The sequence below is a fragment of the Abramis brama genome (genome assembly GCF_963993115.1).
Source record: "Abramis brama genome assembly, chromosome: 25".
In the NCBI taxonomy this organism is placed as follows: domain Eukaryota; kingdom Metazoa; phylum Chordata; class Actinopteri; order Cypriniformes; family Leuciscidae; genus Abramis; species Abramis brama.
Window position 1 is genome coordinate 25,728,774 of NC_139987.1, and position 12,226 is coordinate 25,740,999.

The following is a 12,226-nucleotide window of genomic DNA, read 5'->3' on the forward strand; positions in this document are numbered from 1 at the left end:
GATATTTTGAAGAATGTCAGTAAGCAAACAGTTAACTGGTCCATGGTCCCATTGACTTCCATAGTATTTTTTTTTTTTCCTACTAAGTCAATGGGACCAGTTAACTGTTTGGTTACTGACATTCTTCGAAATATCTTCCTTTCTGTTCAGCAGAAGAAATAAATTCATACAGGTTTGAAACAACTTTAGGGTGAGTATACAGTATGATGGCAAAATTTTCATTTTAAAGTGTAGTATCCCTTTAAGGTACAAAGGGGCTTGTCACTGGGGTGGTACCTTAAAGGATCAAATTTGTACCTTTGATAAAGGTACAATATAGTACCAAGAAGTAAAAAAAAAAAAAACTAAAGGTACATTTTGGTTGTCCATGGTACAAATCATGTCCTTTAGGTACAAACTGGAATGGAACAAATTTGTTCCTCTATAGCCGCTTTCCGACCGGAGGAACCTTTTCACAGTTCCTTTCCTAGAACTATTGGCTAAAGTACCCGGATGTTCCTGCGGTGCGAACACGCCGACTAGGAACGATTTTAGTTCTAGGAACTCCATTTAGAGGAACTAATTTAGCTCCTCAGAGTAGGGTCTAAACCAGCACTACATCTGCTTTGGACATGCTTGTATACCTAAATGTGTAGTAATTTAAATCGGTTAATTTAAGTATTGCAATCTCTTTACAATTATATATAAATATAAATACAAATAAAATGAATAAAAAAATACAAATAATTGAACTACTCGTGACGTTAGTGTACGCTGACCGAACGCACGCAAAACACCAGCACCTGCCATTTTTAAAACAGCTATATGTAAACACACAAATTATACTCCAGAAACTAACTATATACAAACATGGAAAACAGTGATAGATGGGCCTCTAAACCTTTAATGCTGAAGAGAAAATCCAACGCAACAGTGGGGACCAAGCCAAACATAATATATTTCTGCTCAACTAGCAACACACTGGACATCAACCACACGGCATAGGCTAATAACTTTTTTTTCATATAGCCTACTGTCTACTTTCTATGCATAGCCTAACAGTATCTAGTATCATATTAAACAGTACTGTTAGACAGATCGCTAATGAACACAGAATGAGAGCATTGTTTGCTCTGGCGTTCTCAGCGCCATCAAAATAAATGTCGGCCGCGCTGTCAAAATAAAAGTCAACAAGCGTCACTCCCTTACCCCTCCTACCAGTTCCTATGGCCACTTGGCCGAGTAGTTCTTAGAACTGTTTCTGTGGAAAGTTCCATCTACTTAGTCAGAAAGCAGCTATAATTAAAAAGGTCAAATTTTGTTCCAGTAAGGTACGGCCCCAGTGAGAGGTGACACATAGGAAATTACTGTTTTGAGTCCGCTTCAAATGTTAATGTATTTTTAAGTAGCTCCCACTCTTTGGTTTGTTTGTTTTCTGCTTAGCTGATATTTTTTTTGTATTTTGACAACATTTGTATATACGCATGTATATTCTCTTTCCCCTACGAGAGTTTTGTATGTTGCTGTTTTTTTTTGTTTTTTTTTTTTGTAAAAAAAAGTGCTGAAAAGTAAAAAAAAAAGAAAAAAGTTCTGTACATGAAACAGGAAGACTGACAGTAAGAACGAAAGACTCAAGAGATGGACTTATAATTTCTGCTCTGCCCAGATCAGATACTGACGAGTCCTCGATCCTCCTGGAAAGCACTGTCAGACACTAGCTGGGAACAGGTAACTATCAGCTTAACTGTGTTAACTGTGCTACTATGTGAATTTTTATAAAGTAGTAGCCTAAGTGATTTTTTAATCAGTAGGCTATATACCTTCAGTAATTAATGTAACTGTTAATTGTTGTGAGCAACAAACCTTTGTTCTTATTAAAGTTTTAATTTTATGTTGTTTTCTTTCTCAAAACGTGATTATAGTCTATTATTTAATTTTTCTCTTGAATCTTGATTGACGCACGGTTTTAAAATTAAAATGGAACAATTGCAAATTCTTACAATTGATTGGTTGGGTCCTTACAATCGCTTCGTGAGGCACAGTAGCACACACACGCAAGGTCTCTCGCTCCCCTCTATACGTTCTTATCCCGGTAGACGTAGAATCAACAGCTAGATCAATGAGAAACCCTATGATTACAACGACCATCATTTGAAGAGTCACACAGTTCTGAAATTATCGTACATTATAGGATTTTTCCCATTATTGATCGTACATCGTACAGAGGTCAAAATTATCGTACAAATACGATAATTATCGTACATCTGGCAACACTGTCGCGACGCCTCCCCACTTTGGTACGTTGATGGGCGTTAACCGCTATGGCCGTGGTTTTGACCGAGCGGGAAATGTAGCGTATTAGAACAGAGGACCTGCGAGAGACTTCCCTCCGTCTCCATATGCTCTACTTCTATTGGATAAACGCGTCGCGTTTAACGGACTTCATTTGCATAAAGATGGGCATCGGCCAGCTTTTTGACGCGCAGCATTTTTTCAAATGAAGCGCCGCCTTCCCGGAATGCTTTGCGGGTGCGACAAAGTCGCTTGACGTCACCCATAGGAATATAGTGGAGCGCGGCGCGACAGAAGTGTCGCACGGACAAGTGGATGAGGCGTTTACACTTGACGCGCTCGCCGTTGTACTATTCTTTGAAACGACAGGGGGCGACTCGAGTAATTGTCCTCTAAAATTTGGACAATTATGCGAATATATTGAACTTTGTTCATGCAGAAATGTGATGTAGCGATCAGTGAGCGAGAGCGCACATACACTGTTTGCGCATCAATAATAATGGACTTGCGCATAATGTAGCCTACGACTCCTGTATGTCACTGTAATCGTCTTTACCTTAATTAGCCTACAATCATCATCCATGAAAATTTTATTAGCGACACTGGTTTTCTTTAACCAACTTATAGATGTAGTTTGCGTATGCTATGTTCATGCTATGTTCTGAGTTTTGAGCCGCCGTTCAGTCTGTATTTCACACAGCTATGAGAAACGGCTTGGGCTGCTCCGAAACAATCACACAATAGCCTACATACAAGAGAGGTGGTGTTTTGTTATTTTTTTTAATGAAATTAATTAATTATATTAATATATTTAAATGAATTTTAAGTTATCTCACAGCCCCCCTGGAGGATCACTGAGGCCACCCTGGTTGAACCACTGAGCTAGAGATGATATTCATATTAAATATGCTCAGTTAGCCAATCTTCCTTCCTGGAAGAAAGCAGCCACATGTCACCATTCCTTTTAACATTCCAAGTTAAAAAAGTTTTTTGAAAGATCATATTTTTTTGGTCAAACTGTCTAAACTGTTTGTGTAAAGCATTGTAAAGTAATATAATTTAATTTAATAAGTGTTTTCCTAGCTTCTAAAAGGCATAGCTATATGTATCAAAGCTATTGTGTCAAGCTGGCATAGCAAGTTTTATTATGGCTGTAATGAATTAATAATAAAGAACTTAATAAAGAACCCTGCTAATAGCCAGTGTTCTGCCCTTTATCTGCACTACCCTTTATCTCTTCCCTTCTGCTGCTGAAACTAGACATAGACAGTATAAGAAGAAACTAGACTCCCATATTTTTGATGTCATCATAAGGACTTAAACAATATTTTATGCAATACCCAACTTTGAACAGAAGGGGTCACTTTACTACAACTTGTTAATAGAATGAATGCAGAATGTTTATAGAGAACAGCACACTCTAGTATTCAGAGAATACCAAACCTTCTTAATTGAGTTTAACCCTGAATAGTCTATTCAGAATCTTCGTTAAGGAGGTGTAATTAATCTCATTAATAAGTCTCAGAAACAGTTTGGGTCCATCTGAGTCAACTGTTTTGAGGTAAGCAACTGTTGCGATTACTCTTCCTGAAGTGTCGGAAAAAAACACGGAGCTCCTTGAACTTGGCGCTGAAAACAATGTGGGTCCATAGCTTCTTGGGACTTGTATATGTTGCAGTTCTTGTAATGAATCTCTCCATTCCTCCCACAACTTTTGTTTGTTCACAGGTAAGAACGCATCCCAGCAGCATTCTCTGCTGGCTCCCTGAGTTGTACTTGAACTGTGATTGGGGCCACAAATCCTTGTGAGTCGCACAAACTGTTTATTACCGACAGCAGTCCATGACTAGTGTAGCCTAAGGCCCTCTTTCCTTTTGGACGTAGAAGTTGAAGCAGTCTGTGTCCAAATTCCAAAGCAAGACGAGACTGCATTGCATAGTGAGCAGATACCTAAATCCAGTTCTTTCATTGAGTTGCATTTGAAGCATATGCCTTGTTGTTTGAGCAATAACTTTCTCTCTTCCAAAGGTTTAATCCTCTACATCTGAAAAGAGGGTGAGGCTTATTGTGTAAAAAGCACTGTTTTGCTAGGTTTACCTTATTTTTAAAGGTCCCGTATTATGCCCCTTTTCACAAGATGTAAAATAAGTCTCTGATGTCCCCAGAGTGTGTATGTGAAGTTTCAGCTCAAAATACCCAACAGATAATTTTTTACAGCATGTTTAAATTGTCATTTTTGGGGGCTCAGAAAAACACGCTGTTTTAGTGTGTGCCCTTTAAATGCAAATAAGCTGCTGCTGGACGACACAGGGGGCGGAGCTTCATGAGCTCGCGCACAGTCTCTCAGGAGAATTTCATCTCACGGAATGATGATAATATCAGAAACTCTCAGTAACGGTGTTCATTTCGAGTCGGACAATAATGCCTACAGAGTCAGAGTGCTGTATAGAGATGAAACAGGTATAGTTTAGTAGTTTAATTACGGTTATTATAACGTATTTGTCATCTGCTTGTATGTATCCATTATGTATTATTATACTACAGGGCCGTTGAATGCTTGAATCTGATTGGTTGACGAACGTTCTAAGGTGTGCATTATTTTCAGGGAAACGCACGGCTAAAGTAGTTCCAGGCAGGTCTTGACCGCATTACAGTTCCATATCACTTCGCATAGTCAACTGTAATAACGGAAAATAGGATACAATTCATAACAAGAAAAAACATTTAGCCCCATGCGCTTGATCTGCAATTTTCAATGTCTAGCTTCACAATCAATGGAAACATGCAGTTTAATTTTAATAAATAAAGTATATAGTCCTATATAATCAATAGAAAATTAAACTGAATATGCTAAATAAATGGATAGTCCTGCAGCACGGATTTTTATTGCAGATAATTTAACAAATAAATAATTATTGATAGGCCTACTTGTTAAAAGGGCTTTGTGTTTCATTTATTTGGCTAGTGCTGTCATCTGTCAATAATAGAAAAAAAAAAGAAAAAAAGAATGAACGAATTAATTAAAACGAATTGAATTTAAATAAAAAATAATAATGACGCACATGCTTTTCTGTCTCATTATTGCAACATCTCTCTCTAATAACTGCATTAATAACTGCATAAAGCCGGGGACACACTTTAAGGCCGGTTATGAATGTAATTTGATACTTATGACTGATCATGCCCAAACGCGTGTTCAGCGCGTTCAGTCTGTGTTCAAAGTCGGTGTTTAAAATCTGCTGCAGTCGATGAAAACAGTCAGAGATTGTGTCAGCTAAGTTAGTCGTGTGTCCCCAGCATTAGTCTGCTATCAGTGTCTCAAACCTCCGTTACTAACTCTAATGCCTGGTTCAGATTACACGATTTTAGCCCGATTTTGGCACGATCCGTTTGACGTAGGGTGTCGTGGGGATTCGCAAACGACAACGGGCGTCGGGACGCAAGATTCGATCGTTTCATCTCGTATAGTGTGTCATAGTGGGCGACAACCTACGTCGCGTCTGCGATGCTTCATGACATCATGACAAAAAGACTAGCATGTTTAATTTTTTAACGGTCCTCCACGACGACGGCGCGCGAGTGAGTGAGTGAGTGAGGGAGAGTGAGTGAGAGTGTGTGTTCGCGAGTGAGTGTGTGACTGTGTGTGCGCGCGAGAGAGTGTGAGTGAGAGATGACTGGTCGGAAAACAACGTGTAGTCTGACATGTTTCTTGTCCACGACACAACAAGATTTTTAGGAGTCAAAATCGTGTAATCTGACACAGTGACTATCGTAACAGACAAAAAAATCGTGTAATCTGAACCAGGCATAAAATGACGTTTTGGAATTAGCAACGGAGGCATGGGATTAGATGCGTAAGAAATTAGTCCTACATACAAGAGCATTTTAATGACAAAAACTTTACAAACGTCTTGAAATACATAATCTGAACAATGTTTCGAGGTGTGGTAACTGTAGTATAAGCGGAATAATTGACTTCAGGCCGTTGAATTATTAGAAAAATAATGCACACCCGCGTCGTGACCGCATTACCACCTCGGGTGTGCATTATTTTTCTAATAATTCAATGGTCTGTCGTCAATTATTCCTTACATAACCTACAAGTCTGCTGTCTGAATGATGATCAAACATATACTGATGAGTTTAATAAAGTTTATTGTACATCACACAAAAGATGAAGCGTCAGTTTTACTTCAGAAAATCACCATAAGAGCTGAGTAAACACAGTAAGTTATTAGAAGTGCGCAAGTACATAAACGAATTTCGGTAGAGTTGAGGGAGCATTCCTGTGGGCGGAGGTTAGTCAAAAAACGGTTTTAATGACGTCATTAAAGCAGGATGTAGAGGGGTGTAGTCCAAACGGGCCGTTCGATGTAGTCAACTTCTGTTAAATAAAATATCTCGCTTGGCATTGAACTTTGAGCTTTATAATTTTACAGATATTATTTATGCTCTAACAGCAACATTACACACTAACTAAAGTTTGAAACATGGGATCACGAAGAACGGGACCTTTAAGTTTGCTGGCAGCTATTGAATTATCAGAGGAGACCTGAGTCTTGTGTTTGATGGCAGCTCTGGGAAAAACAGCTTTGTTTAACTTTGTTTGGTTTGCGAGGTTCTTGCTGTACAGTTGTAATAAATAACTTAGATCGTTGCTCATTTTAGCGTGCTGACATACAAAGTCTACTAGGAACTTGAAGGATGGTAAGGAAACCCTGTAGTTTGTACTTTGTACTTAGATCCCACTGTGAGACACTTTTCTTGTAAGCCGAACGGCAATTTCTGAATTATCGGATTTACTCCCCATGGGGTGCCTACATTCACCTCCATCCTCCCCAGTGGAGAAGGACGTCCTTGTGACACAAACTAGCCATCTAGGTAATTTAGTTCACGGATGCCCTAGAGTCACGAATGTGCCAGAACATCCGCAGAGCCAAGAACGCAGTATTGACAAGATTTGCCCCAAAAGCGAGCCTGAGGAACTTCCTGTCTCTTGGCGATTTGGATGTGGAAGTACGCATCCTTAGATCGATGTTCACAAACCAATTTCCGGTTCGTAATGAGACAGATGGACTTCAACATCAGCATCTCGAATTTGCCTACTCCAAGCACAATATTTAGGTGATGCAAGTCTAAATCGGAAGCAAAGCAGGGTATTTTTTTGTGATAACTTCCGAAATGGGTGATCACTGTAGAAGCTGAATGATGTAACCATACAACAAACTGATCCTCTCGTATGAGGCCCCGAGACATTTGGCGGGAAAAACCTCTGAAACAGGAAACAGTCAGATGACTAGATCGGGCAAGCCAGCGCCAACCGCAGGGATGGGAGCTTGGATGCCAACATAGACCCTGCACACACGGCCATAGGGCTATCTTCTCAGACTCCGACAGCTAAGGCGCGGAAAACGATTAAAATCGGTCCTAACGCAACAAACGGCGGAACAGCTGAGAGAGAGGCAAACACACTTAGACGTTGCCATAGGAAGTTACTCTTAAGCGCAAACACATTCACGCAAAAGTTCCAGCTCAATGCAACAGTGGAGCTGACAAGAACTGAGTTATTAGTTATGCAAATAACTGTTTGGTAGCGCGAAGCATGTAAACATATAGTGCACGGTAATGTATACTGCAGTACGTAAATGCAGCCAGTCATGTAAAATGAGTGTTGGTAGCATAAGTGCTGCACCGATCACATGAAGTGAGGCTGACGATGGTGAGCGCTAAAATAGCTTGCCATAAGAAAAATTACTCTTATACATGAACTCCTTCACACAATTGTTCAGCTCAATGCATTTCCAGTTGGGCTGACAAGAAAAGAGTAATTAGTCATGCAAAATAGTGTTGGTAGCATGAACTGCCAAACACTATGTTGCACAATAAATGTGTGCTGCAGAACTCCTCAGAGCCAGCTCATAGAAACTGCCTTGGTATCAGGCATGAGAAAACAGAGAGATAGGAAAAACCATCTGCTCACCCTGCAGCCTGAACCACTATGGCATTAGTGTTGAAACGGCTTGCCATTGGAAATTAATCTAAATTCATGAACTCATCCACTCATTTGTTCCAGCTTAAAGCAGCAGCAGAGCTGAAATAGAAATTTATTTGGGCAGATTAATGTTTGGTAGCATGAAGCACCGAAAACATAGTGCACGACAAAAAGTCTGCTCAGAACTCCTCAGAGTTTGCACCACAAGCAGTCACACAAAACGAGTTGGAAGCGTAAGCGCCAAATCAAATTTACGTGCCTGCATTAACGCAGTCAGAAAGTAGAGCTGAATTAGTCGGGCAGACTAATGTTTGGTAGCATGAAGCGCAAAGTGGCTGCTGCAGAACTCCTCAGAGTTCACACCTAAAGCAGTCACACAAAACAAGAGTTGCATTAATGCAGCGCAGAAAGTAGAGAAAGAGATAGGAAAACCCGTCTGCTCACTCTGCAGCCTGCAACCGCTATGGCATTAGTGTTAAAACAGCTTGCCATAGGAAATTATTCTTAATACGTGAACGCATCCACTCATTTGTTCCAGCTCAAAGCAAAAGCGGAGTTAAAAGAAATAGTAATTAGTCGTGCAGACTAATGCTTGGTGGCATGAAGCGCCAAAACATAGTGCACAGCAAAATGTCTGCTGCAGAACTCAGAGTCCACCTAAAAACAGCCATACGACACAAGAAGCGTAAGTGCCAAATCAAATGCACATCAAGCTTAGAGGATTGAGAGTCGAAAGGATCGTCAGGCCACTTGATGTTGAGCTTCTCTGTCGCACGCGCTCGAACGCTTCCTGGCCACTGGGCGGGAGAGCGTCGGCCGCGGTAGCGAAATCCTCAGAATCAGACACTGCGGTGAATAACATATCCTCCATTCCAAAGGAAATGACATCACGTGCCTCTGGACTGGAGCATAAATAATCATGGAGAAACTCCACCGGAGAATCAGTGTTTCACACACTTACTGTGTGGGTCGTCGCTTGCAATGAAGCGAAAGTCAGAGACGCAACGACGCAAATCCATTGTGCTGCAGTCACTGAAGCACGAAGAGGAAACATTGTAAGAAGAATGCTTACGGGCAAGATAAATCGCTTCTTCTAAAAAAAAGAAAAATCTGAGGAGCAGATGGCGCGTTCACTGTATAAGTGTGAGTGATGTGCCACTGGGGAGGCGCCCGCACCATCAGCCAATAAATTGTCGTGATTCTATACTGGTTCAGCGCCCCTACAGCGTTCTTATTGCATCATCGCTACGCAGCGTCGAGTAATCCTATGTAAGAGAACACTGATTCATCCATTAATAAAACAAGTGAAGTAATTAGGAATCATTCATTCAAACTAATTTTATAAAAATAATACATTCACATTAATTAGAAACATTTAAATAGACTGCAGCTATTAGTATTTTGTCAGAACCTCTAGCAAGTTACATGTTATTTTGTTTAGTTGCCTGTTCAGAATTGTGGTAGAATCATGATCTCTATTTTAAAGAAAAAAAAATGTGATTCTCAATTTATTCAGAATCGTGAAGATCTAACCCAAAGTTACCAGAATTTAATGCTTTGGTGTTGTTTTTGTGAAAAAATTCTTCCCGGGGGGCCATAACCCCAGACCCCCTACAAATTTATACATACTTTGGAACATTCTTGGGGGGCCTATGCCCCAGTAGTGATCAAACTCTAGAAACGCCCCTGCTTTCAACATCATGATTTATCGCTGCATTCTTCAGTCAAAATTATTAATACATATTTCTTGGTCCATTTGGTGAAATAATCTTTTTTTTTATACAGATAAACTCGCTGACCAGAAAAGGATCTGATCGAGACCATGCCGCGCCAGGGTTGGAGGATATGCGGAGGCGGAACGATCGTTTTGATAATCGCGCTTTTTGTATACTACACAAACTGCCCCAGTGGTAAGTACGGTACATACACAAATCTCACAAACATACACCGAGAGTGAGGAACACTAATATAATGATTGTGTGTGTGTGTGTGTGTGTGTGTGTGTGTGAGAGAATGTGCTCTAAACTAAAGGTACTATTTTCCCATCTCACAATCTACAAAGTATCCATCCATGAAATAGAACATAGTTTTTTCTATGCACAGATTAAAGCTGCAGTCCATAACTTTTTTGTGTTCAAAATTTACAAAATTTATATAATGAACGGGTACATCATGAATCCATTTTCCAAAATGTGTTTTTGTCTTATCCTGAATCACTACGGTACAGCGCAGTTTTATGCTCAGACTATTTTAGACTGGTTCAGGTTGTCACTACTGCGGAGTAGCCCAGTACCTGCGTGACTCATCATAGACATAAACGGAGAGAAGGAGCTCCGGCTACAACGTTCTTCCACATGACACATGCAGTTCTGGTTATGAACCGCTAGAGAACCAAACGTTATGGACTGCAACTTTAAATACAGAACCAGTACCTAATAAATTGCTGTGTGAGCATTTGCATGTCACTGCTGTGTTTTCTGACAGGACCGAGTTGTGATGCCTCCAATCCTAAGCTCGAGTCTCAGCTCAGAAACAACGCCCAGGAGGCCCTACGTGCCATTGGCTTTAATGGCACGCTGAAAGCTTCTTACGAGCGAGCTGAACAGGGCCAGCATGTCTTCAACAAAGGTCTCCTTAAGTTCCACCGCAAAGTACTGCAGGACGTGCTGGAAGATGTGGGGGGCGATGAGCAGCTGGAGAACCTGGTGCAGGACCTCATGATCCCCCTCAGCCAATCTGTAAATGATTCAATAAGCACAATGAAGGCCATCTTCGGGTCAGTGTGTGTGTGTGTGTGTGGCAGGTGGGATGAGTGCTACAGTGTGTAGACACCTTAGTGTGTAAGTTTTGTATCTAGACGATAAAACAATATCAATAATTATGATAAAAAATGTCATAGCTCTCACGCTCATACAGGCCACATCTAATGCGTTGCGCTGACACCATCCATGGACCAAAAACATATAAAGCCCTATACTGACGGTAATTGTTTCTCATGGGGTTGTTGTAAGGGAGTTTTATCATTTAGAGGGTCTAGTCTGTGATTTTATTGCCATCTGAATCCAGAAAGTCTGTATTTTTCTGGATTCAGAAAATTTGAGGATTTTTTTCAGGATTATTTGATGCATAGAAAGTTCAAAAGAACAGCATTTATCTGAAATGGAAAGATTTTGTAACATTAAAATGTTTCTTTCTATGCATCAAATAATCCTGAAATAAAAATGTAAATAACTTTTTTCAATGTTGATAATAAAGAGAAATGTTTCTTGAGCAGCAAATCATCATATTAGAATGATTTCTGAAGGATCATGTGACACTGAAGACTGGAGTAATGATGCTGAAAATTCAGCTTTGATCACATGAATAAATTACATTTTAAAATATATTAAAATAGAAAATAGTTATTTTAAATTGTCAGATTATAAAAAAATAAATAAAAAAAAATGAGTTTTTAATCAAATAAATGCAGCCTTGGTGAGCAGAAGAGATGACTTCTTTTCAAAACATTAAAAATCTTACTGATCCAAAACATTTTGGCTGGTAGAGTACGCCTGTATCGTATGTATGTGTTTTATATACATACATATACACGTGTGTTTGTTTGTGTGTAACTGGAGAGATGGTTATTGAGTGAAATAACTATGTTTCTAAATACGATACATAACGTCTCTGGTTACTCACGTAACCGTAGTTCCCTTAGAGGAGGGAACGAGACATTATGTATGGGGAAATCATTTTCCTCGAAATGCTGAAGCCTGATTTGAATAACTCTTTTGCTTGAGAAAACTGTGCGTTGAGCTGGGGTTCTCTGTGTTTAACCTCAAGCCGAGAGACTGAAAGTGACGAAGGACAATGTCCCTGTGGTGGATCACCAATTCCCTGGAGCGAGCGCTAAAAGGAGCCAATCATCCAGGTAGTTGAGTATACGAAAGCCCTGGAGCAATGGGGCAAGAGCAGCATCCA

General features: G+C 40.0%; 1 protein-coding gene across 1 annotated transcript in view; it reads left to right on the forward strand.

Annotated features, from left to right (window-relative positions):
* The first annotated feature begins 1,602 nt into the window (after positions 1 to 1,602).
* The window catches only part of LOC311076689 (uncharacterized protein), a 30,750-nt gene continuing 20,126 nt past the window's right edge, over positions 1,603 to 12,226 (forward strand). The window contains exons 1-3 of the mRNA XM_084105071.1: positions 1,603 to 1,707; positions 10,049 to 10,173; positions 10,748 to 11,039. Of these exons, the coding sequence (XP_083961197.1) occupies positions 10,086 to 10,173; positions 10,748 to 11,039 (380 nt within the window). The 5' untranslated portion in view covers positions 1,603 to 1,707; positions 10,049 to 10,085. The remainder of the gene's footprint in view (positions 1,708 to 10,048; positions 10,174 to 10,747; positions 11,040 to 12,226) is intronic.